Below are 27,465 nucleotides of genomic sequence, written 5' to 3' on the forward strand. Positions count from 1 at the left end.
TTATTTTAAATTTTTTTTGTGTAATTAATTTTTTTCCCTGATTTCATCATTCAATGTTTGATTTTAATTTTGAGGATTGAATTTTGCTATTTTTTCATAAATATATAGTGTCTTCTAGTCTAATGACTTGAATCACGAATTTAAAAGTTAACATGGATTAACATCTTTTGTTTTATTTATTTTTATTTATTGAATTATATGTATGTATAATTTTTTTTTAGAATTTTTTTTATGTAAAATACACATAGAAAAAGCTGATATATTTAATTTTTTTATTAGAAAAAAAGTATCTAACTTGTAACGGAGCGCACATCCCAAGTGTATCAGAAATTCTCAATGTGGTGTCCTTGTTAATAATTTCCTTGTGAAGTATGCAATACAACTATGTCTTTTATTAAGAGAATTTAACGTTTCTTGTAAGCAAAATTTACAATACTTTAAGAAGTAAAGACTCAATTTAAGATTTTTTATAGGATGGTAACCCAATTGTTATGTATAGATATGTATATGTATATGTATATGTATATGTATATAAAACCAATAGATCAGGGACCAATTAATCGAGAAAAGGGTAATACGATTTGAGACTAATTCAAGGGAAGAGAACAACCAAGTATTTGTTTATCTTTGAGTTTCAACAAAGACGTTGGAAAAACTTCAACTAGTGGAAACAACATGATGAACGTATCCATGCCATCTATTCATAAATCAAGGGAGGAATTTGACTTGTCTTGTTTGCTAATTGCGACATGGGATTTACTTGCTTAAAATAGACTTGTCTTCTACTTGGTTTAGCACCACAGAAAAGAGCTTCCAACTGCGGCGGGCAGCCACCAAAGTTAACCGAATTACCTTCTCCTTCAGCTCTTTCCCTCCACCCCATCCTCCACTCTTTCCTCATTTTCACAGACATAACCGAAGCAAAAGGCGTTCGTTTGTTCTTCTTCTTTTCACTTGCATCTCTATCAAAACCAAAGACATCTCTTTTTTCTATCTCAAATCTCATGTCTCGTATGCTTGCTTATGTACAAAAGAAGTAATTACACAACATTGAGGATCGATGCATGATAAACACACCCCATAACAGTGGTAGTGGTGGTTTAAATATTCATATCTATCAAAGAAAGGTAGTGGCAGTGGACTTGACTACAACGGGAAGCTTTGGAGGAAGTTGGAACAGGCAAAATGGACAGCCAGCTAATGACCACAGCCAACAAGACGGTGGAAACAATAGTCTGCTATGCACCAACCATGATAACTACGAATGGTATATGGCAGGGTGATAATCCTTTAGATTACTCTCTCCCTCTTTTCATCTTGCAGTTAACTTTGGTCGTTGTCACCACTCGCTTTCTTGTTTACATCCTCAAACCACTTCGACAACCTCGTGTTATCTCGGAGATCTTGGTGAGTTTTATCTTCTATGATTCGTATAAAAGTGTAATTAACCTGTTTGCTTCAATGACGAGAAATTCCACCTGCTTCCGAAAACCTGCAATGAACATAACAGGGAATTATGGTTTCAGTCCATGTTTATGCAGTCACCTATCAAGCATTAGTTATAACAAGATCATGAGATCACACCTTCATCGTTTATATCATGTTCCAAACACCATGCAATTTGCTTAGTTTTGTAGAGGAAGTTATAGCTAGCAAGAACATTTTAATACTTAGGAAATTTCTTGCCTCCGATTCTAATAACAGTGCCAGTACAGTTACAGCAACAAACTTCATTCTAGAGAGTTTTTGTATCTGGTTCTATCTTATGCAACGATTTGTAGAATGCATGACATAATAACAAAGGACGCAAGCCATCAAGCCACAGTTTAGGATTTGTAGTTAACAACTGGAAATCTTTTGCGGAATCATACTTGCCGTAATTGTTTGTGAAAAAAGGGTGTAAGCTGGACAGTTGGGGAAAAAAAATAATCTCATCTTCAAACCTGAATTCACTAGAAAAGATAGTATAAAAGGCATGAAAAGGGCCATTCTTTTGATGTCAAAGCCTCTTTTGCACCCGCTCTGTATTGTACCCTCACGTTCATACCATGCATCTGGCAACAGATTTCTCGAAGAGACCCAAGACACTTGGTATGATCCTTCAAATGTAAGGTAAAGTGTAGAGAAAATAGAACTGTGTTTCATGTGGGTACGAGTCTGGACCAAGTGGGAGCATGATATCTAAAAGCTCATGAATTCTGTTACAAATTTCCTTTATTGTTGATCGATGTTTTGTCTACGTATCTACTAATAATATAGATGTCCTGTATAATGTTCACAGGGAGGAGTGATATTGGGCCCGTCGGTACTTGGGCGCAGCAAAGCATTTGCCAACACTATATTCCCTCTACGAAGTGTGATGGTGCTAGAAACAATGGCAAATATGGGTCTCCTCTACTTCCTCTTCCTGGTTGGAGTAGAGATGGACATTTCAGTAATCAAAAGAACTGGGAAAAAAGCCATAGCCATAGCCATTGGGGGAATGATCTTTCCCTTCTTTATCGGCCTAGCGTTCTCTTTTGCTCTGCACAAGGATTCACAAAGCTTGAACCAAGGAACTTTCGTACTTTTCCTTGGAGTTGCCCTCTCTGTCACTGCATTCCCTGTACTTGCAAGAGTTCTGGCAGAGATCAAACTCATCAACACAGAGCTTGGAAGGATTGCCATGTCTGCAGCTCTTATCAATGACATTTGTGCTTGGATTCTGTTGGCTTTAGCTATCACCTTGGCTGAGAATAAAAGTACTTCCTTGGCTACCCTGTGGGTGATACTTTCTAGTATAACATTTGTTCTTATCTGTATCTATGTTATTCGACCAGTCATCTCATGGATGATTAGTTCAACTCCGGAGGGAGAAACCATCAGTGAGTTCTACATTTGTCTCATTCTCACTGGAGTAATGATCTCAGGATTCATTACAGATGCCATTGGAACACATTCTGTCTTTGGAGCTTTTGTATTTGGGCTGATTATTCCAAATGGACCTCTTGGAGTTACTCTGATAGAGAAGCTTGAAGACTTTGTTTCAGGGCTTCTGCTTCCTATCTTTTTTGCTATGAGTGGGCTCAAGACTGATATAGGGGCTATTAATGGAGTCGCAACATGGTTAATTCTAATACTAGTCATAATTATTGGATTTGCTGGTAAAGTTGTCGGTACTGTGCTCGCTTCAATGCTCTACCAGATGCCTCTCCTTGAAGGGATTACTCTTGGTTTTCTCATGAACTCCAAAGGCCTTGTGGAAATGATTGTCCTCAATGTTGGCAGAGAACAGAAGGTAACAACTTTCAAGAATTTTTTTCCATTCGTTCTTCAAGTGTTTCCTCCTCTAATGTTCATGTAGAATCTACACGTGATGGGATTCACATGAATGTGAAAGAGGGAAGCACCGTACCAATCTCTCTTCTGTGTTCACACAGGCACATTGCCACACTAATCTCTCTTCTGTGTGAACACAGGCACATTCACATGAATATGGCACATTGGAAGTGATATTGATAAAACACAGATGACTTGCAGGTCTTGGATGATGAGTCCTTTGCAATGATGGTGATTGTAGCAGTGATTATGACCGCAATCATCATACCCTCTGTAACAGCCATATACAGACCGGAGAAGAGGTTCCTGCCTTACACACGAAGAACAATTCAGAGGTCAAAACGAGACGCAGAGTTTAGGACATTAGCATGCGTACACACTCCTCGCAACGTCCCAACAATCATTAACCTCTTGGAAGCCTCCCACCCAAACAAAAGGTCCCCCATGTGTGTCTACGTGGTCCACCTAGTTGAACTCACTGGTCGAGCCTCGGCCATGCTTATAGTTCATAATACTAGAAAATCTGGCCACCCAGCCCTCAACCGCACCCAAGCTCAATCTGATCACATCATCAACGCATTCGACAATTATGAACAAAATGCAGTCTGTGTCTCTGTGCAACCCCTGACTGCCATTTCCCCTTATTCCACCATGCATGTAGACATATGTAACTTGTCTGAGGACAAACGAGTTGCTTTAATTATCCTCCCTTTCCACAAACAGCAAACAGTTGATGGTGGAATGGAGGCCACCAACCCAGCTATCCGAATGGTGAACCAGAATGTTTTAGCCAACGCACCCTGCTCAGTTGGGATTCTCGTAGACAGAGGGCTAGGTGGGTCTACTCGTTTAGCCTCGAACCAGGGAGCTCACCATGTAGCTGTACTATACTTTGGGGGCCCAGATGACAGAGAGGCGCTATCATATGCATGGAGGATGTCTGAGCATCCAGCAATTAACCTCACCGTGATGAGGTTCGTTCCAGGAGAGGATGCAAAAGCACTTGACAACCCTGGGATGCTCAGTGTGGAAACAGAAAATCTAAAAGAGAAGCAGCTTGATGAAGACCATGTTAACGAATTCAGGACCCAGACTGCTCATAATGGTTCTGTATTTTACAATGAAATAGTGGTCAGCAATGGTGAGGAAACAGTGGCAGCAATAAGGTCAATGGACAATCATCACGACTTGTTCATAGTGGGTAGAGGACAAGGGATGATATCGCCACTTACGGCAGGTCTTACTGATTGGAGTGAATGCCCAGAGCTTGGTGCGATTGGGGATTTGCTAGCATCATCAGATTTTGCAGCAACAGTTTCAGTTCTGGTGTTACAACAGTATGTGGGGTTAGAGCCAGATGGGGAGGAGTTAGGAACACCTGATAGCCCTGCTCAACCGGAGAACGACGGCAGTGTACAGATGGCAAATAGGTCAACGAGGCTCCCTGTGTTTAGCGCATAACCCTGAACACCACCATTCTTAGCAATGCATCAAGGGTTTCTAAATGAAATAGAGTCAGAAAATATAATCTGGATTATAGTTTGTGAAAACTCTGCCAGGTATAGTTTGAAAGTCTCTTACTTAGCCTTCAATTCAACTTTTAGCAAGTATTTACTCCTTACAACAGGATTTTTTCCTCTCATCACATCAGAAGTTTTCAATTGCGATTTCCAAATCCATATGAACTGATTCTAAATTAATCTTCAAGAAACACATTAAGAGCAAATCATTACACAGAATGCGGAAGCAGGAAAACAAACAAAAGCTTAAAATGAGTGCAGCACCGCGGTTAGGTCTAATATTTGAAATTTAATACGATCGCATCCATTGACTTTACACTATAGTAGTCACACTCATGAAATTATTAGCAGTATTTTGATAAAGACCTTACAATGAAGTTGTTTGCAGCACAAAATTCTTCAGCGAGACTGTTACGGAAAACATCTCAGAATTGCACCTAAAAAGTGTGAATGTTTGAGGTAGATTTCATCTCACAATCACAAGTTTCACATAGCTCCACATAGATATCATCTCTTGAAGAACAGCTGTTGATGGAAAATCGTTCCCTATTTTAAATCCTTTGTTAACATCTCAAACAGAATGGTTGTGTGAGGACCATGATTGAGAATTGTTTGATCATCTAGGAAGCTGCGAAAAATAATCCACTTGAATTTGGGACATCTATTCGAAATCTTAGTGAAGGACTGGTGAATGCAAGATGTTCAGTTACAAATTCCTGACATTCCAAATCATTGATTACAGTCTAATAATCATCTAGCTTTTAGTATCAAGCTGGTTGACCAAACTCTTACAATAAAATAGCCTGGCTAGGATAGTTTATCCCATCAAGAAACAACAAAGAAAATAAACTGCTAAAGGAAAGACAAGAATCTCTCTAAAATGTAATCTAAAGCTTCTTCCATGCTAAGAATTGAATTGTTCTTTTGTTGGACTGGAGTATAATCTACAGCTTCTTTACGACAGCAGTACAGTTGTTGTCTTCAGCTAACAATTCTCCATTGTTTTCAATATCTCAATGGGCACTGAATTGAGCTGATAGGGAATAGAAGATCAAAAGACAAGCAAATGCATTCTTCAGATAAATATTATCAAACATGTTGTCTGCAATAATGTCAAGAACCCAGAAACAGAATTACCATGTGAGATTTTGTTAGTAGTTTAATCATTAGTGTCCCCATTGAGAAATAAAGAATTTTGGTTCTTTCGAAGGACTCTAAGAATATAGGCCCGCGATGGGCTGAATTTACTGGGCTCGGGCCCAGTTTTGAGAAATCCAATTTTTTGCTAGGAAAATGTAATATTAGTTGATGGATCATGGATAGCGGCTTTGCTCGGAAGTGATTGGCTTGTGAATTCTTTTGTGCACAAGTGGCCTTTTGGATGAGGTTAACGTTATTTTTTCCTTTTATTAGTTTCATAGTTAAAAATATTTTTAAGCTAATTTATATATTAACTAAAGTTAAACATGATTTTTAACAATTTTATAAACATATCCCCTCATTTAATATGTATATTTAAAGAAATAAAAAAATATATTTGAATTAAAAAAATACAGAAAAAAAAAAGAAGTAAAATCTCCTTAATGAATAATAACTATTAACCACACAACTAAACCAAAGAAGGTTTGTTTAACACTTCATATAAATAGCAGACTAGATTAATATATTTTTTATTCATTTTATAATGTATTGGTTTTAAACGAGTTGGTGGTAAAAGGTCACGAGTTCAATTTCCTATTGAGCATGTGCTATTTTCATAACAAAAAAATGACATGTTGCTTGTGGTTTTTTTTTTTTTTGAATAAAAAAAAGGGCATACAACCACAATTTCTCTTACATTCCCCTTTTATATTTTTCATTTATTGTATATTATTTTTCTCCTATATTTACTAACTTAAACATTAAAGTATCCTTTGTGTCCATAAGAATTAGTTTGGAAGAAATATCATGACCAACCCAAGAACCTAGCCTTGAGAAACCTAAATTCTATCTTAGGTTTTCTCAGGATTTTATTAGTGGTGTTGTATGTGAAATACTTAGAAAAAAACTAATTCATTCCCTTTAAAACTCTTCAATGACGGACAAAAGACTCCGAGATAGGAAAGAAAACTTATGTCCCCATAACCAGTACACCAACTCCTTCAGGTCTTGAACAACTCTCACATCAAGTGCACATGCACAATGATATTGTTACAACTATACAATTACATCTCTATACTCCTCCTTTACACAACAAGTTCTCTTGCATGCACTACTAAGTGTATAAAAACAACTTCAATTCCTTAAATAGTCAAGGTAGAATGATATGCAAGCAAGTAGACATAAACACACTTGCTCTTCTACACTCAAAAGAAGCTACACCTATCATGAAAAGTATTTCTAAATTAAATGCTCTAAACAAGAATCTAGTTATTTTCATTTGAATTTAACTTATGCACTCCTCCTAGAAAAAGACTCAAATGTGAGACTAAATTCATAACTCTAGGATTTTCTAAAAATAACACAATCCCCCTTTCAAGTAGGAGAATATCCACTTTATCATAGAATAATGCACATTCATTTTTTTAAAGATTGCATCTTATCAAAGACTAACCTAAGTAAGTCAGGAGAAGTCACAAACCTTAGAAAAGATATACAAAATATAAGAAATATACTAGAGCTTATCACACAAGACAGTTATGCTATGTAGAAAGTTCTTTCAACAATGCTTCATTGATTTGTTTATGCATGGTGCTATAGCTTAAAGTCTGGCTCCATCATCAATTTTCATAATCTAAATGACACTGCTAAGCTCTTTGTCATCATGCATCAAGAAGATAAAAACACAAGACATATCTTTAAAAGTTCAATGAGAAAATGCTCAATATAGAAAGACTACTTGAACTCATTGCCATAAAGTCCTGATTAATAAAGTCTACAATTATTATTTATAGGGAATGTAATATATTTTTCTTGATAAAAATCTCCTTTGTGTGAAATAGACAATGAAAAACTATATCAAAGTGAAAAAAACAAGCATGACTAGACAGAGGCATCCTCGTGCCCAGCCAAAGAAAGCACAATCTCTCCAACGTCATTATTCTCCTACTAGTACATCCAAGAGAAGCACTAATGAACATATTCATGATCTCCTGGCATTCCTTAAACTCTTAACCACACTTTTGACTACCATATATAGAGAGATGCTAACAACTATTAAAGAAAAAGAATTTGTACAATATTATTCTCCTATGAAAAACAACACGAACACAAGGAACCCTGATAAGTTTTATTTTTTTCATTGTGATCATAGACATGACACTAACAAATGTCAAGCCTTGAAGAATAAGATAGAAAGATTGATTGTCAAAGGTTACCTTTAATAGTTTGTGAAAAGAAGAACAAAACTAGAGCAAAAAATAAAGGAAAATTGCATATTTGATGAGCTACCTGAAATCATATGATCTTCATGAATTGTATCTAAGGTTGCATGGAAAATTATTTTGAATTTTAAAAAAAAAAATAGCTTGTCTCTGTTACCTTTAAACAAAAATCTCATCTCAATGTCTCTAACAAAACAAAACAAAAGGTCTCTATAAAAATCTCCATATCTTCAAATAAAAAGTTTATATGAAAATATTCATGTCTAGAATTCTTCTTGAGAATCTACATGAAAATCTCCGGTGACTAAGACAAGAATCTCCATATCTATGATCAAAACCTTATACAAATATCTCCATACATAATGTTTGGCCATGGTTACAACGATAACATGATGAAAGTCTTTAAATTTCCTTGCAAATTCAAATTCTAGAAGGCAAATGATGAATTGCAGTTAAAAAAAAAAAAAGGTAGCCATGCATGACATGTGCTAGCCATGTAAGCCGTTTAGACCTAGCCCAACCTAAACAACCATTTAGGCCAAAGTCTAAATGGTTGGCCTTCCAATCATTTGGGTTTTTCAAATAGCTAAAAATCATGGATGTTTGGTTGAGAACGACTAGATCATAGTATTTTAGGCCCCAAGCTATCCAATATTATCCCGATAAAAATCTCTATACAATTTTTTCGGGTTCCTTATTAGTCACACACACACACACAAACTTTCCATGCATATAATTTTTCTATGCACACAAACTTTTTCTATGCAGAAAAAATATTTTTTTCTATGTCAATGGCGCTTCCCATCACCAACATCTCCATTGATGACCACTGGCAAGCATGACACAATACCTAATGACCCAAATTCTCATGAAAATATTTTTCTTCTCCATGAAATAAGCTCAAGAATTGGGACAATCACTAGGTACGAGGAGGAACACACAAGTCCTAGCAAAAAAATCCCAAGTCTGGATTCCATACTCAACCAATTAACGATCAAGCTTGCAATCTCATGCATGACCATCAACCACTCAATAATTCAAATAATAATTATTAATCATCCAACAATTTCATGAATCACCAAGTATCATTCAATATCTTTTTGAACCACAAACAACCATCCAATAATTTCTAGAATCATAAAAAATCATCCGACAATTCCTAAAACATACAATTTCTCTTACATTTCTTTTTTTTTTCATTTATTATATTTTTTTATCCTCCAACATTTTATTAACTAAAAAATATGAGTGTTTCATCCGTTTAGGACCTTTCTTGGTGCTCTTACAAGGCATCCAACGGCTTAAAAAAAAAACGATAAATACATGAAATATAATTTACTAAACTACAAAGCAACACTGATCTTTCTTTTTATCTGATGGATTAACAATGACCTTTCACGTAAGTGGTATTGAGCCATCGCCTAACACCCCTACCTCCACTATAGCACCATAGCATTAAGTGATCTATGGTGACTTTGGTGACGAATTTACCTATCAACATTAATTTATCATTAATTAATGATTAATGAAATGAATAATTAATTCTCACGTAGTGGCATAATATCAAGCACCACGTGGTTTATTTATTGCAGCTCCAAAACCACAAATGGGATGGTATTAATAGATTGTTTCTTAGTAAAGGAAAAGGGTCTCGTTATTTTCAATATATATCTCTAAGTTAAAATTCACTATATATATCATGATTAACTAATATTGCTGTCCTTGATTTTTATTCTTATTTTTTTTCAATCCAAAATGATGGATAACACAATACTTTGGAGGTTGACATGTTCCCTTGTAAAATATTTTTCAATTAAAAATAAATCTAGTTAATTTCCATCGACAATAACAAATATTGTGAGTTACACACTCGGAAAAAAAGGTAATTTCTTTTTGGAATACAAATTAATATTAATTAACTTCTATATCTTTTTATTTTCTTACAAAAATAGGTAGGTTTGCACGGACAGACATAAACCTGCAGGGCATCAAATCGATTAATTGAAATTAATGCCTACCAATCTAGCCACCTCCTTCAATGGTTATTAAATAATGTTGTGAGAATCATTTCTATATATACAGTTGAAATCCTTCAACAATCAATAAATATACACACACACACGCATGTGAGTTGGTGGCCCAGCACATGGCCTCTTTTTTTGAAGATATGAAATAAGAAATTCTAATGTATATTAAAAAATTGCTTTAATATCAATTGATAGTAGTTTTATAAAGTTATTTTTCTTCTTAAATTTATTTTTTTATGGTTTTTCTGTGTAAGTTTTCTAGTATTGCATGATTACATTGAAAACAATTAAACTCTAAGAAAATCGTAATCTTAATATAGGAGTAATTAATATTCTGATTAAGGAGAGGGAAAAAATGGTTTCCAAGTGGTCCTTATCTACCTATGAACACTTGGTTCCACGTCCTCTTTAACATGTAATAATTTCATGTATGATTTTGAAGAAGATGTATTTGACCAGCCTTTTTTTTATTATAAAAGAAAGGCTCGAACACGAGATTTTGTGGGGAGGGAGACTCTAACTTATTGGGACTTGACGAGCCAGCCGCTTCCTACTGCACTAAACTATCATTTATTTCCGGCAAGTAGTGGAGGTTGGATTGTCAAGATGGCAGACAAGCTAGTGTTCAAAGGCCAGATTTTCTTCGTATTAATCTTTAGGTTTTTAAGTCTCTTTTAAGACTTTTCTTTGTCTTGTTGCCCTTGGTCTCTTTCTTGCTCCAACCCACAGTACAGGCACGCACCCTCTCTTTTTCATACCCTATTTTGAGGGCAGCATTCATTTTTATTTTATTTTCTTGCCTGGTATTTATGATCACTTGAGAGAGAGAGAGAGAGAGAGAGAGAGAGAGAGAGAGAGGGAGAGAGAGAGAGAGGGAGGGAGAGAGAGAGAGAGAGAGAGAGAGAGAGAGAGGGCGGGGGTAGAATTAATTATGAGCTTAATCACTAGAACAAGGGAAAGGAAGAGATAGTTAAGATTACTCATAATTTACCTTGTCTTGAGAGTTGAGAGAAGGTTTCGGTTTTAGTTTTAGATTTTATTATTCTTATTTTCTTGTAACAAGTCTTAGTTTTCATATATTTTTATTCAAGTGATGTAAAAATAATAGCTTGTTTATTTTGTATCATTAATATTAAAAGATTTGCTGTTTTTTCTATATTAAAAAAATACATTTTTTTTATAGGTATATATTTGATCATGTTCAAACTGTCACGCGAGAAAATATTAAAAGATAATAAATTTTTTATCGAGAAAAAAAATAGAATTTTAGTTTAAGTTAAGCATTAATTTACTAATTTTATAATATTTTTTGAACTTAGCATGCATATATATATATATGGTGATGGACAAGAGAGAAATAACCACATAATTCGCTAAAACTTTATTTATTTCTATCGTGAACCAACCAAGAATCTAGAAGGAACCTAGCTTTCTTTTATTTCTCTTCACTTTGTATAAATATTTATTAATTCTTAGAATGTCTAAGCAAATTAAACTGTTCATCACTTCAAATTAAGCTGCATTGACCATTAGATCGTGATCAGACGGGAGAGGAAATCTGGATCCCACCAGCTGCTATAAATTGACAAAACAAATCAAGTGGTGGCATGTGAAATGTTGGCAGGTCAAAAGGTCTTAGCCAAGAACCACTACAAATAAAATGGATTGATTCTATTTTTCCTGTAAGAATTTTGTCCCCCCAAAAATCTTTTTTATATTCACCAACATATATCTTTGTGCCCACCTATTTCAAATTGGAAAATCAGATTCCTTGAGACAAATCATCAAGTGAATTTGGTGTATATGTAGTGTGTGTGTGTGTGTTTGAATGCGAGTTGGCTCTCTTAATTAGAAATTTGACTCACATTTCTAGCTAGAAACCTGATGCAATTACTTGGGAAAATTGGACTCAAGATGGAGCATCGAAATGACTTAAGAAAAAGATTAGAGAATCCTTAGTAATATAATATATGTTTGCGTACTTTTTAGTCTTTCATCATCAATTATGGTGTTTGAAATTATGTAAATTTCAGAGAATCCAGCCAAATTTTGGAATAATTAAAGTAAGGGAGAATTCTTCAGCTCCTGTTTTGCTTAAAACCTGGTAAGATGTTGGGGGTATTTGACTAGTTTTGTTTTATTTTTTTTTAATTTCTTTGCTTTTAACATTTAGGGCATAGTTTTTCTATAATTTTATCCCAGATAGTTTTTTTTTCTTTTTCAATTGGGTTCTAGCTGAACCATTCACACTAGCTCCAATAAATATATTTATTTTATGCAGTTTCTTCTTCTTTAATTCAAATTTAAGATGATAACATGAGATAGATGTAGTCTAATCTTTCATTCCAAACTTAGCCATTTGTGATTTTAGGACACTTCACACTCACACTTAGAATATTTCCTTGATTTATAGACACTGAAAATGTTGAGAGATGGAATGATTTCTTACAAGTTTCAAGGCATATTTATGACAATGTTGTTTCAAATGAATATTTTTGGTTTTGATCTTAAAATAAAAAAGAAAAGATCTTTAAAGTAGTTTATAATGTTTTTCAGCTATCTGCTTTAATTGGGTGCCTAATAATAAGGCGGCAATTAATGTCCTCCCAGCCTCTCCAGAAGCTGGAAATCACGAAGGTCCCATTAGCCTATTCTTTCCAACCTTGATGAAATAATTCAGCTGAGAAAAACAAGCTATGTAAGGCAGTTCTGTTTATCAATATTTTTGGATATTATTTTTATTCCATTAATTTGCTAGTGCTTTCCCATATTATTGCCCCTCTCATGAATCCTGTGGCCAACATGACAAACCTCTCCCTCTCTCTTACAAGAACACAGTTTCATTTTCAACTATTGTGGGGGTGGATTCAAACTTCAAAGATGAACAGTATTATTATTATTTTTTTCTCCGGGTGGGTCAGTTTTGACTGAACTGATAGATATAGAGGAAGGATTGGGGACCATTCCGTATAATTAATCCATATTATTGGTTGTGATCGCTTGCTCTTTCACTAAGATAAGGCCCATAATATTGTTTGGCCTACCTTGGTGTTTGTATGCTGGTGTTATCATCTTATTCCTCCACCTAAGATTGCACTTTTGCCTCTCCCTCTCCCTTTCTTCTCCCTATAAAAAAGAAAAAAGAAACTTCCCTTCGCCCTCTTGTAAATCTCAGCTGCTGCTGAAGTTGCTGGCACTGTGGACTAGAGGTGGTAGCTTGTTTTCTCTCATCTTTCCCATCACTTGTGTGCTCTTCTTCCTTTGTGTTTCTCTTGTACCGTTGGTAACTTTGTCCCACTTCTCTATCAACTGTCATTTCTGTACTGAAAAGGAAAAGGAAAGAGAAACCCCACTCCCACTATGTTTCTTGCAGTTTTTTATTTCATGAGTGCTGTTTAAGGTTCGTCTTTTTAACATCTAGTTTTTTGCATTGTATATTGTAGAGCAATATCTTCTTACTTCACCCCACCAATTCCTATTAATCAAGAACTTCAGCTACCGTCCATTTGTTAGATGCTGAAATGGTTAACCAATAGCAGCGCCATCTATTCACCACCAGTACTTTCTTTTGTTTTTTGTTCTTGAATCTTTGGTTTTTTTCTCTTCTCCATGAACGAAGCAGAAATGACTGTACCCCACTTTTTCATGTGTCCAATTAGTCTAGACTTGATCAAAGATCCAGTGACGCTATGTACCGGCCAAACTTATGACAGATCAAGCATAGAAAAATGGCTTGCTGCTGGTAATCTTACTTGCCCTGTCACAATGCAGAAGCTTCAGGATCCATCCATGGTTCCTAATAACACTCTTCGTCATTTGATTGATCAGTGGCTGCAAATAGGCCCTCAGTTTGATCCTGTTTATTTATCAACAATTGATTCTCTAGCTTCATTGAAGAAAATTCTTGAATCAGGTGAAGCTTCCTTGGAGTACAAGTGTGAAACACTCCAAAACATCCAAGCTCTAACTGAAGAATCACAATCTGGAAATTCTAGTTTGTTCCAGTTAGGCTTCTTTCCTTTATTGTTGGAGCTGCTTTTTGGAAAAGTGGAATCCAGACTGTCTGAAGGAAGTGCTAAGTTTGCAGAACAAGCACTTTCTTGTGTCCTAAGATTGCTGTCTCTTGGCGAATATGAGTGTTTAAATATGCTAAGAGAAGAGTCTAAACTGGAATCCTTTCAGTTTTTGTTTGATCAAGGTACTAGCAAGATCAAGAGGGGTTTGTGCCAGATAATAGAAGCCATATCATCATCTTTGGAGACAAGAGAACTCTGTGCTAAGCTTGGCAAAAACAGAAAACTCTTGAAAGGGCTGATTCTTCTTGTTCACCAAACATATGGGGCATCTGAGGCTGGAATCAAAGCTATATCGGCACTATGCTGCTTGGAATCAAATAGAGAGAATATGGTTCAAGAAGGTGGGATAAATGGACTCTTGACCTATATTTATGACGCTCAAAGACATGAAAGAAATTTGGCACCTAAAGCAATGGCAACAATTGAGCTGCTTCTAGGACTAGAGAGTGCAAAAGAGGCTTTGATCAATGATCCTAATGGTATTAAAGCTCTCATTAAGATGGTTTTTAGGGTTTCTGATCACCAAGGAAGCGAAAGCGCTATTCGATCATTAATGATTATATGCACAGATTCTTTACAGGCACGGGAAGAAGCAATTGGTGCTGGAGTTTTAACTCAATTGCTTCTGCTGTTGCAGAGCCAGTGTAGTGGAAGGACCAAAACAAAAGCAAGAATGCTACTCAAGCTGCTTGGGTCCAAGTGGGATGAAGAACCAAAACATTTGTAAACTAAAAAAAAGTATGGGATGTTTTTATGCCTGGGCGGGTTCTTGTTGGTGCATTGGCTTCCCTGTGACATAGTATCTTTGTAAAGATTACAGAAGTGTCCATGTTTGTATCTTATCTGTCATTAAACATTCGTTAATTACTGAATAAACCCCCACCAAGCTGAGTGGATTTATGTTATGCCTAAACCAAATTTGATTAGATGGATGGTTGTCCTGTGCCAAATCCCAAACCCTTCTTCACCTGGTAATTTCTCTCCATTTTATGTTGTGTTGTTGAGATGCCATTCTCTGAAGCATCAATTCAGAAAATGAAAACTTCTCCCCGTTAAAGCAATGTCCAAGCAGTGAAATTACAGCCTAACTGTCAAATGATAGAGTTCATGCGCGTGATCCACATGGTTCATCCAAAAAAAACCAAAGCAGCATTGATTCCAGTGGTTCAAATTGCCAGAGAGAAAGCTGGCACTGTCCCAAATATACCATTATGACATCGGACAGCATCCTTTTATCATTAGTGTTGAAATTTGGAAACTGAAGTTGATGGGACTGGAAGTTTCTGTCTGTGGATATTCCTTTCATTTCATTTGATATTTTTGTGTGTTGGGATTGGATGATTTGCAATTTGCATAGCTTAGGTTACAATAGGTCGCCGAAAGTTGTTGAATTGTCTGCATATTGTTTCACAGAATACTGCTCCGTTGGGATCACATCTCTGGCCCATATATCAAAACTTTTCCCCTTTTTTTGCCTAGCTCGTTTCAATGTTCATTAGACCTTAAACTACACAACAGGACTAGCTTTCTCCTCTTTACAATCCCGGGCATTCCAAAGGTAAATGGAACCGAAATATAAAGCGTAAACAGTCAGTAGCTTTACTGGCTAAACTAAGATGTAGCCTTCCCTTTCTTATTCAACTACTGCATGTTTCAAAGTTTATTAAGAGTTCATCAGATGATTCACATATTACAAGCATCTTGGGGGAAATTGACCAGTGTTTGTAATCTCCAATTCATATACTACAAAAAAAAAAAAAAATCGATCGAAGTTGGCCGCATGTTGTACCCTGCGGTTGAATGCAAAGTCAATGAATAATATGGCCTCGTCTAATCACTGCTATAGTGGTCTCACAGACACAAGGACTGCACCAAAATCTAGCTCGGATCACTACAATCACGCCTAGCATCGGCCTTACTCCTATGGCATGCGAAACGAACTGAAAAGAGTAATCTTCTTGCCTTTTCTAGAGGACTGACCCACCATAGAAAGAATATTTATTACCCTTGTGATGGTTAAAGTTGAAAACACTTTTAATGAGCGTTGAAAATGTTCCAAAAGAAACATACCATTCGGTCTAAATTTTCGGCGAGGAAGTAAGCATGCAAGAGATGGAGCAGTTCTTTTTACCAAGATTCTACAAAGGTGAAAAGGGATATTGCACAGGCCTGCACACTATACCTATAGCTATGCTACAATGCCAAACAACCGTCCAAAATTTTCGTTGAACTTCAAAAGGTTGGTGCCTTTCATGAAGCCAACCACAGCAGCATCATGTGTATTCAAGCAAACAGCAAGTTCCAACTAGAACTAAATACTAATCAAGTAATGGCAGAAACCATATAAGGGTTTCCTCCAAGGTTTGTTATAACGTGTGGAGGGGATTTTTATTTTTTTTTTCTCCTTAGTTCAATGGCAGCAGGTTGGTCTTATAACCTTACTAAAAAGACAAGAACATGAAAGGTCTCACTTTCTGATAACCATGTGCTCAAGGAGTGCCATTAATGACTACGTTTACCAAGTAAAGCAGCATCTATAAAAGGTTTTCTTCAAAATTCAAGTTCAATGGCAGCAGGTTGGTTTAAGTATGCATCAAAGAAAATTCCTGGAACGTGTGAGTTTGGTAAACAATTTCGTGTGGGAATTAAATTAAAGAGACAAAAGCAAGAAAGACCTCACATTCTGTATAAGCACAGTTGAATATTGTCCTTAGAGTCTGTTTTCTGTACCTCAGGAGGAGACTATAGCACATGGAATTCTTCATGAAGCTATCCAAATCAAGAACTCATAGTCATACTACATGTTTTGGAATTGCCACCATTGGACGCAACCAAAAATCTCCTCCCTTTGGTTAATCTGCGATGTGCAATGTTTGAGTTGCGTAACACAGCTTTTTCACAAAAAACTGGTCTTCGGTGAACATGGCCCCCAACATAGGTTGCTTAATGACTTTGCAAACTGGACGTATTGAAAGGGTGCGTCTTTAGTGTCTTAGGTTCAAAACCAAAGACATTGACTTTACTTTGTGTTCAACCATATATTTAAAGACTCAGTGCCAACCAAATCAACTTGGAACGGATGAATGCGACATCCGGTTCAAGCAACAGTGGTCTGGTCCAAGTTGAACTGGTTATCACTAAGTTTTTAAGCATTTGCTTCGACACGAAGTTAATGACTTTGTGTTTAAACAAGGTATTGAATAATTTACATATCAACAGAAGTAGAACAACAACTTGTTTTTTACAGTACTGTATTCTGCAAAGATAGGGGGATAGAACTCGGATTTGAGTCCTCCTTTAGCTACTTTGAGAGCCAAAACAATAGTTGTCTTAGCATTACATATTTAATTATGAACTAGCAAATTCATGGATGGATCATGGATGAAGAGGGTATTTGAAAGTGTGGTAACTATTGCTTTTTAAAGTGTTGTTTACTTGGAAATACATTAAAATAAAATCCAAAAACATAAAAAAAAAAAAAAAAAAATCTAAAAAAAAAAAATCAAATTTTATCCAAACCCTGTTTGAAATGTAATACCAAACAGGAGCAAAGGGGCATGCTTGTCCGCATACAAGGCTGCTGCAAGAGCTGCATGTATTTCTGTCAAATACCCCAACAATTGGCCAACATGAAAGAATGTTAGATTTAAAAAGGAGTAAAAGGAAACAAAATTTTCAAAGGGGGAACATTCAAGCTAAGACTTTCTACTTTCATATAGCCAAGAAATGAAAAATCTTGAGAAAATACCTGGATATCCCTTCAAAGATATTGAGATATCTTCCATTTCTGCAATTGCTTCTTCTCTGTCCCCAACCTCGTAAAGAGACAATGCTCTCCCAAACCTTCCATATTCTGAGAACGCAAAATCTTTGTAATTTTCAACCATCTGCAAGAAAATATGGAAGTGACATTGCAAGTAACATCACAATCAGATTGTTCATGAAGCATGCATTACAACATGAAGACAACTTCAATCTTGAAATGGAGCCACTGATATCTTGTACTATGTTAGAAACACGTATTCTGGAGTTTCTTGTCTAATGGAGTAACTAAAATACGTAGTTCATTGTACTATGTAGAACCAATTCAATCATTTATTTCTAATACTTAGCTATCTGGGATGCAAATCTTCTAGCAAGTTGTTCAACCAAATTGCAACAAGGCGGAAGCATTTCCTTTGTTTTTTCTTCTTTTTTATCTTTTTTGAGGGGGGGCGTGATAGAGCAGAAGCACATCACTCCAGTTCCTTTCTTTTGGCAAATGAAAAGGAAAGAGCTTAAGATCATAGTCAATTCTTGGCACAACCAAAAAAAATCATGTCACGTAGGCGCTAGCAATTTAATTGGAGAAGACGCAGATTGCATGCTTTAAAGCACAAACATCTGAGAGAGCACATTAATGTCTAGAATCTGAAGATAAGGAAAACTTCACGGATGCAGAACACTGTATGATTTACAATGTTCTGATACAAACAGAGGGCAAATAAACAGATGCACTCTAGCGGATAGCACCTAGTAGTTGACATGAAACTTCAAAGGAAAACAATAGTTTAGTCTATGTGGATCTCTAAAAAGAGCACAGGCAACTGCAAGGGTCTGTCCATCATGGAAAAAAGGAAACTACATATCCCTAGTGCACGTCCCATTGAAGTTTTTCAAAATTTATCAATTACCACTATAAATCTTGAGGTCTTGGACAGATTAAATCTCAAGATTGGATCATGCATACTCAGAATAGTTTTCTCATAAAGAAATTTGTTTTAGAAAGTACATTCTAGTGTCTTCAATCTATATGATACAATTAAAGGTCTTTGTCTATCGTAACGATGCCAAAATGTTGCCTTCTGGTAAGCCCTGAGGTATTACAGTTATCAATTGATTGATTAAATTCTGTTAGACAAACAAATGCTAAAGAATTTTAGCTCTGGAAATGCAGAATTATCTCAAATCAGTTGACGGTAACCTCTGCAAAAGAAATGTGCTGTCACCGGAATTTCACACTTAAATAGAGAGCCAAATTCCAAGGAGGGTTTCATAAAAACTATTAAACAATATTACTTCCTTTATTTCTTTTCCTTGTCATTTTTTGGCTAGTTTCAGTTTTTCAATAAGATGAGCATAGCATTGCTTAAAAAAGAAACTCAATCTCCTTGCCCCTATAAGGAGCTCTAATGAGGAAAAAACTTAAATAACCCTCAACAAACAAGCAAACTGCAACTTGTTAACCCCACAGCGTGAAAATTAAAAATATAAACCCTGGCAAATAACAAGCTTTCAATTTTGACATTCAATCTGCAACTTCAACAAAAAAAAAGATCCCTTCTTCATCTCGTTACATTTCCACAAAAGTGTCAGCTGTACTAGGGCTTTATAAGTTCTAGCCTTAACCTCAATACTTTCCTCTCACTTCACCCCATGTGATAACCACCTCAGAATGAGAGACACCATTTGCTTTTGGGTAGACACCAACCATATCATTCACGATCTGTCTAAATACTGGATGTTCGCTAGTTTACCAGCTATACATTCTTCCAGACTCCCATCATCTCCCAGAAACCTATAGTTACTTTAAATGGGAGTTTTAAAGCAATTAGTTTCGTTCTGCCCAAATCCTCGCACTAACTGCAACTTAGGTGGCTTCCTCTAATACTCAACCTTTTACTAGACTAAATTCCACAGATAAAATCAAATAAAAAAATTCTTCAATGGGATTATGTTTGGAAGCTCGGACTATCGACTTGAACTTTCCTACAGATCAATGCATCTCAAAGAATTTCTATATCATCTATAACCTACTGGAAAAGATTTTGCTCCATGCTTTAACAAACCAAAATCAGAACTCCAAGCTTGTAACTCAATTATACAGGTAGAATTCAATCCTTCTTCATCCACAGTTCAAAGAAATTGTTTCAGAAGGCCACTGAAATAATCTTCTATCTAATCATAGATAAAAAAAAAAAAAAAAAAAAAAAAAAAAACCCAAAATTTCCCCAAGACAAAGTTTTGCACCAAAAATTTATCCATCCAAGCAAATTCTCCCAACATTTACTCTCGGCAGTAAGTTCATCATCAGTCACAAGAACCTCCCCTAGCTCTCCTTGTCAAAGGCCAAACACACTACATAACATACCATTTCTTTTTTGACCATCATACCTTCCAAGTTTAACTCGCCCATTCAAAACTCACATCTCCTGCTTCCAGAGCTCTATGCTTAGTGTTTTTCAAACTTAGAGCTCATTCCTTAACCTAATAATTAGTCATGCCAACGAGCAATAAGCCTAGAGGTACTTTCCCCTGCAAAGTAAAGGGGATGAGCTTGGTCTCAAGTTCGAGTTTCATCATTACCACCATAAGAACCGAAATAATAAACACAAGAATACAATTTTCTTGACTCCCATATCCCTTAGCATTACATCTCCAAAAAAAATCCTAAACCATCAACATTCTCCAAAAAACTATCTCCAAGACTAACATTTGCAGCAAATAACTATTATATTTCAATTGACCAATATATGTAAAATCAAAAGACAAGGACAAACTAAAAGTAAAGGCCCAAAAAATAAAGGGAAGATGTAACAAACCTTAGTGAAGTAGAGCAGTGCTTCATTGAAGTCACCTTGAGCCTGCAATTCCCTCCCTTTCTCCAACAACTCTACAGCTTCTGTTACTCTCCTAGATATGGCAGCACTGGCTTCTTTCTCAGCTTGGCTTACTGGGTCAAAGCTTTCTGCTAGTGCCCAACAAGAGTTTAAGTTCAGTTGTATAGTTGAAGCACTCGCAAATTTAGCACCTGTAGTACTAAAAGGAAGAAGATTAGCAGTAGTTGCTGTGGTAAATAAAGGAAGGGAGAATAGGAGAATGCGCCTACTGGTTGCTCTTGGGTTTGGAGCTGGTGGTGGTGGTTGTGAAGGGAGGGGTAGATTGGAAATGGGCGCCTTACCTGCACCCATTTGTTGGTGTTAGTTTTTTTTATGGCAAAATTCTGGTGTTCTATAACTGAGTTTCTAGTTTTTGTTAGTTTACTTTATTTTGTTTATTTTGGCCCTTCAACTTGGTTGATTTTTCAATCCTTTGAAATTCTGTTTAGTTAATTAGAAATCTTTAACTTTATCAAGCAGATTGGTAGAATCTATAACTTAAATTATTATTGAGTTCCAAATCCATATTATTGAAAAATTATTGTTTTGAAATTATATTTTACTTTTAGGCATCATTGATTTCTTTTTGAACAAATGAACAAATAATGGATCCATACAAATACTGTCACAAAAAAGTAGATTCTTGGTTACCTTAAAAATATTACCACATGGATGCAAGGGGAAGAATAGAAGCTATTAATTACTTCTTCCTTTATGTACATCTATATCCAGAAAACCACAGTAAGAACATAACAGCAATCTGTTTCCAAACTTCAATTTATCATCACTTATCAGAAGTAGTTCAATGTACCAAAAAGAGTGTAGAAATCAAATAAAAGCATTCACAAGTCTACTATATTACATGTGACTTTCAGTTCATGCAGACAAAAACAATAGTTGAATAAAAACTATTTCTTCAGGATTTGGAGAGGGATCACCATCACCACTTTTGTTAGAGATCTGGAAATGATGCAAGGATAAACTAGACCAAATCAGCAACAACTGCTAGTGGACGCATCAGGTTGTGGACGCTTCTCATTAAAGATGTTCTTTTTCACACCTTTGGAGCCCTCAGCCAGTAGACTGGGTGTATCTAAAACCTGCAAAGGATAACCATACCCATCATCATGCAAGCTATTAGTCACTGCATTGTAGAAACAATTTAACAAGGGACACAAAAAAAGGCTGATTGGACAGGAAATTTTGTTCTCGATATCAAAACATAGGCAGCAATAACATCAGAGTAACAATATATAAATAACAAAGAAATAAGTATTTAGCATCTTCTGTTCTGTACCTTTAGAACAAGCTCTTCAAAACATTGTTGTACATTGACGCGAGTTTTAGCACTGCATTCAATAAAGAGGCATCCATATTCCCTAGCAAAGTTTATGCCCTCCTTTTTTGTTACCACCCGATCACTTTCCTGAATAGAGGAAATCCAAGCATGCATGAAACTTCCATAAAAGATGATATCATCTCAAATTTCCATGCCCAACAAATAAAAAGAAGCACTGCCACTATAAAGTGTCGAGTATCATCTAAGCGTCTACCATGCAATAAGTGACAAGGGATGTCTAAATCATCCACATTCTCATGTCCAATTCAATTATATGCCATAAGAATGCCATGCTAGCCTCAGAACTTTGGCAATTCAGAGTGCTTGTTTCGCAGAACAAATGAGGGGAAATGGTTTATTTTCCTCTAGGGCAAAAGGTTATTTTTTCCTTAAAAGTGATATTTGGTCGAAATTCCAATTCAGCTTACAAGCAAACCACAATTTACAGCTACCTAGATCCAACTTCTAACATCTAGTCTTACAATTTTCTAAAAGTATTGTGTTCTGAACCATTCAGAGAAATATTGGAGAATGAATAACAATAAAAATTTTAAAAAAGAAATCAAGTGTTTTTATTTAAAAACTTGTAAAGTGTCCTTTTCCCTGTAGAAGCTTCTAACTATCCATATTAGTTTTAGAAATTTACACCCTTAAATTATAAGGAGAGAAGGGAGAGGGGAGGCATGGACAATTCAGCCTTTCTCTATTCCTCAAAGCATTATTGCTTGTATGGAACCCATAAACAAGAACATTTAGTTAAAAACAAAACAATAAACGATATGTAATATAGAGAGGGGGGGTGGGGAGCTATAACACAAAATTTAGACTGTCCCTTTTCAACAACAAAACTAAAGCCAAATTTAAACTGTATCTCGCAAGACAAGTGGTAAACCTCCATCAAATTACCTTGTCAACCTTGTTTCCAACAAGCAGCTTGATGCAATCTTGATTTGTTGAATATAGATCAATTTCCTTGGCCCATATTTCAGAAAGATTGGTAAATGTGTCTCGTCGAGTTACATCATAGACTGTTGCAATTAAAGTAAAACAAAAAATATTTAACAAGTTGATTGATTAAAAACTTGACAATAACACCGCAGAAATACAACCTACAATCTCAGAATTTCATTGCTTTTTAAAATGGAAATGCCCGAAAGTTTCAAAGCTAGCTGAAATAATAAAATCAATAATTCATCAAAAAGATGGAGACTTTAATCAGTTAAAATAAAGTCTAACTCTCTAATGATGTTTTCGCTCCATTTTGTAAAGTTTGAATTAAAATTATGAGAGAAAGACTCAAATAAAATCGTAGTTCCAACGGATACAAAAGAAAAATGGTAGCAACCAATTGGATAGCTGGTGAAACAGTAACCATGAAGCCACATTTTTTTTCCAGTTTTTCTTGCCAGAAGTTGAGTGCCTATTTATCCAAGAAATCCAAATACATGGTGAACAGATTAAGTTCAAAAGAATATCATCTGTTTCATAAATCTATGTGACTAAAAAGAAGTAGATACTACATTTTGCATGTAAGCCATCATATGCAGTTCAGGCAAAGCAAATGGCCCAACACAACTGAACTTCTAAATTCAAGGAACACCATCTTTAAAACTTTGCAGTGAAGTTTTGCATTATAACAACTATTAACTAAGCGATTGTAGATGTCATGAAAGATAGGGGAAATACCCATAACAATCCCTTGGGCCCCTCTGTAGTATGAACTCGTCAATGTTCTAAATCTTTCCTGACCAGCTGCATGAACAAACATTGAGCATCAGAAAGGCATCGTTTGGCCAACTAAAGCTTTCTCTAAGGAGAAAGAGGTAAGCCAAAACTGTCAAGACTTGGTAAAACAACATAAACAGGTAACAAAACTGTCAAGTTACTAGTAACATTGCCTGCAACTACATAAGCAATTAACAAATTTCATCATGCTATTGCTAGCAATGAGACTGGAAATGTTATTTCATAATACTATGCTACATAATTTATGAGAACATTAATCCCAACATCTGAATTGTAACCAATAAGCCACAGAACAATAAGACTAAATGTTTATAGCATAAGCATTACTTTTAAAATTGAAGTGGATTGCATGAGATATAACATGCAGGCAATTAAGAAAAAATGAAACCACAGACTAAGTGACAAACAACAAACATGGGAACACAGTTGAAGTTACCTGTATCCCATATCGCAAGTTTCAGCTTTTTCCCTCCAATATTCACAAATTTTACTTTAAAATCAACACCTGTGCAGCGAAGCAAACACAAAATAAGCTAAAATCTCAAGAAACAGAGACTTGCAAAATCATGGCTTCAGAATTCAATTTTGATGGTCAAGAGAGCAAAATGCTATAATCTTCCCCCCCCCCAAAGCAAACAAATTATATTCTTAACGATTTGATGAACAACATGACATAAACAATTATTCAAATATTAGATCCATTAAGCATTGTATGCATGACTGATTAGCAAAATTTCACCGAAAGATGAGAAATTTATAAATCTGAACTCAAACACCTTCCTAATTGACCGTTTAAGTAGCAAAATCAACTTCCATCGCCAATAGAAAGAAAGCACAAATTTGATTTCTTGCAAATAGTTATAGCACAAGCATACAATTTGAGGTCCTGGATCTTAATTTTCAATCCACAGAAAGAAGTCTAAAAGAAACACTAATTTGTTAAAGAATGCTAATCGGCAAATAACCATAGCTTGGAAGAAAAATCAAAGCATGAAATCCTAGTACACTAGCTATATTTTTCAATTCCATAATACTAGAAGTAGATTACAGCAACCTTAAAATCAACCAGAACACATACGCGGATGAATATTTGCAGTGCCCGTGCCACTTACCAATGGTGGGGGAGAGATCTTCAAAGGTATCAGATGTGAAACTCAAAAGGAGACTACTTTTCCCAACACCAGAATCTCCGATCATTAACAACTTGAACAAGTAATCAAACTCCGGAGAACTCGAACTGGAATCCATTAAAATATTATCTCAACTAAAACCAATAAAATCTCAGCTCCTCCAACACCACAATGTGCCCTAGGTCACCCTATCAAAACACAAACCAAATCAAGGATTTTAAACAATACCTAACAGAAACCAAATAAATTCAAAAAAGGAAATAAAAGCACATTATTGTAGAATTGAAAAGTATGATCAAAGCTGGAATCTTTTTCACAATACAACACATAAAATAAAAAAACCAAAAAAACAGCAGATGCAGAAATTCAGAAAAGAAGATATTTGATACCAAAAATAGAAATCCCAATTCAAAGCTAAGAATTTCCAAATCATTAGATTAAACAAAACAAAGGCATCAGTACCCAAAAGCACAAAACAAGATTTGTGTGTGTGTGCGTTATGCATCAACAGAAAAGGAGATTTGAATGTACCTGAAAGGTAATGGCTTCTGAAAAAATTGTTAAAATTCAGGCGGTGGGTTTGCAGAGAGGGATAGAGAGAGAGAGTGTGCTCTGAGAATTATGAAAAGTAATGTGAAAGAGAAGGGGAATCCACAGTTAAAAGATGATGGAGAACCAAAATATAATGTAGATATTTTTTTAAGCTAAACACGACTGTAGAAATTAAAAAAAAAAAAATTCTACGAATCAAATTTTGCCATACAACGACCTTAAAGGATTTTTCTTTTACTAAGAAAATTAATTGTTTTAGTTTTTCCTTTCTTTTTACCATTATTTTAGTAAAATGCATAGTGACAAGGGTTATTTGGCTATAGGATGTACTAGATCACGTGTTACATTGCAGGCCGGTTTAAAAAAAATTAGCACAAAAAAAAAATTTTAACAATGACAATATTTTTAAATAAACAAGAAAAAATTGATACTTAATAATTTAATTGGAGCCAATTAGTTGGATAGTTTAATGTATTGATTTAAATTATAGGTAATGATAATAGATAAACCCTAAAAAATATATTTAGCAACAATTCATTAATATTATACCTAGACAAAACTAGAAAAAAAATATTATTAAAAACTTATTATAACTTCATTGTGGACATTCGCATGTTATAAAAATAATTTATTAAGTTGATTCAAACCTAACTATAAAAGTCTAGACGAAAACATCAGAAAAAGATGTGTGGGTCTTTAAAGCAACATCCTGAAAAACCAAAACAAAACAAAATGAAATGAAATGAAAATCTATCTATATTTAATCAATTAATTCTATATCGTTAAAAAATCAAATTTACTTAAAAAGTAAATTTAATAAAAAAAACAAATAAAAAATTTGAAGTAACACAATAAAATAATAAAACCAAGGTTATTGAAAGCATGAAAAAAAAAATAGAACTCAATATCTAATTAAATAAAAATTAAAAGATAAAATTAAAAAAAATATTAACTTGAAAAAATGATAAAAATAGTTGCATTGAAAAGACAATCATACCCTTAATCATTACCCTATACTCTCTCTTTTAAGGGCAAGATGGTGAATTCATTATTCCCATCTATAGTGTAATAAATCCAGGGAACAGTAAATTCATCACTTCCTTTAAGTTTTTAATATCAAATATGAATATTAACTATATTTTAATCATGGTGATAATAATAACATCTTATATTTGACAAATATGTTGTGCAATCTATATTTAATTTTATATGTTTGATTTTCATGTTTTTGTTCAAGTCAAAAAGGTCTTTTCTACAATCTTGTTTATACCATTTGATATTAAAAAAAATTGAATCATTAGTCGAGATTGGTAGATAGAATTCGAAAACAACATTGTTTTTCTTATTTTTTAGATATTTTACATGAAAACAATATTAAACTTGCTCTTATTAAATTAAATTTCAAAACAAAAATTGAAAAGCATCAATAAATCATTGTGGATGCAGACTCATTGCATTATGGGTTGAAATGATATAATGACTATCATAATGGTGTATGGCTGTTCATTTTAATTAAGAGATGAAGTATTAAATGCTCTAAAAAAATAGACAGTCAAGCAATCTTTTCGAGTAAAAAGATAGGAGATAGTAAACAGTAACCAGACGATAAGCTATCTTAGTTTCTCTTTCTTTTTCTTTTTTCTCTGCTGGTCAAAACAACGATGTTTTTTTTTTTTTATCAAATCGCACCATTTCAAGTGTTATTTTAACTTTTTAGGTTTTTAGTTAGGGATTTGACTAAAATTCAATTTAATCTT

General features: G+C 34.9%; 4 protein-coding genes across 5 annotated transcripts; 2 read left to right on the forward strand and 2 right to left on the reverse strand.

Moving 5' to 3' along the window:
* The first annotated feature begins 788 nt into the window (after positions 1-788).
* On the forward strand, positions 789-5,027 carry LOC118040389 (cation/H(+) antiporter 15). The gene is made up of 3 exons (XM_035047317.2): positions 789-1,407; positions 2,282-3,277; positions 3,520-5,027. Exons 1-3 carry the CDS (start codon positions 1,186-1,188, stop codon positions 4,777-4,779), a joined length of 2,478 nt encoding a protein of 825 aa, XP_034903208.1. The 5' UTR covers positions 789-1,185; the 3' UTR covers positions 4,780-5,027.
* A 7,868-nt stretch (positions 5,028-12,895) lies between these two features.
* LOC118040225 (U-box domain-containing protein 26) lies at positions 12,896-15,208 on the forward strand. Its single transcript, XM_035047118.2, has one exon. The coding sequence runs from the start codon at positions 13,837-13,839 to the stop codon at positions 15,028-15,030; it is 1,194 nt and encodes a 397-aa protein (XP_034903009.1). The 5' UTR covers positions 12,896-13,836; the 3' UTR covers positions 15,031-15,208.
* A 2,488-nt stretch (positions 15,209-17,696) lies between these two features.
* Positions 17,697-21,466, reverse strand: LOC118040280 (uncharacterized). Of its 2 annotated transcripts, XM_035047171.2 has the most exons (4): positions 21,172-21,466; positions 20,885-21,093; positions 18,052-18,190; positions 17,697-17,904 (listed from the first exon to the last, which is right to left on the reverse strand). In XM_035047171.2, the coding sequence occupies exons 1-4, from the start codon at positions 21,251-21,253 to the stop codon at positions 17,813-17,815; spliced, it is 522 nt and encodes a 173-aa protein (XP_034903062.1). In that variant the 5' UTR covers positions 21,254-21,466; the 3' UTR covers positions 17,697-17,812. The 2 variants fall into 2 exon arrangements, with proteins under 2 accessions (XP_034903062.1, XP_034903061.1); XM_035047170.2 differs by having other exon boundaries at positions 20,885-21,466.
* A 225-nt stretch (positions 21,467-21,691) lies between these two features.
* Positions 21,692-25,845, reverse strand: LOC118040270 (ras-related protein RABC1). Its single transcript, XM_035047167.2, has 7 exons — positions 25,688-25,845; positions 25,139-25,344; positions 24,463-24,531; positions 23,967-24,032; positions 23,187-23,308; positions 22,239-22,367; positions 21,692-22,041 (listed from the first exon to the last, which is right to left on the reverse strand). The coding sequence occupies exons 2-7, from the start codon at positions 25,272-25,274 to the stop codon at positions 21,934-21,936; spliced, it is 630 nt and encodes a 209-aa protein (XP_034903058.1). The 5' UTR covers positions 25,275-25,344; positions 25,688-25,845; the 3' UTR covers positions 21,692-21,933.
* Positions 25,846-27,465: the final 1,620 nt, after the last annotated feature.

Source organism: Populus alba, chromosome 7 (assembly GCF_005239225.2).
Source record: "Populus alba chromosome 7, ASM523922v2, whole genome shotgun sequence".
Classification (NCBI taxonomy): Eukaryota; Viridiplantae; Streptophyta; class Magnoliopsida; order Malpighiales; family Salicaceae; genus Populus; species Populus alba.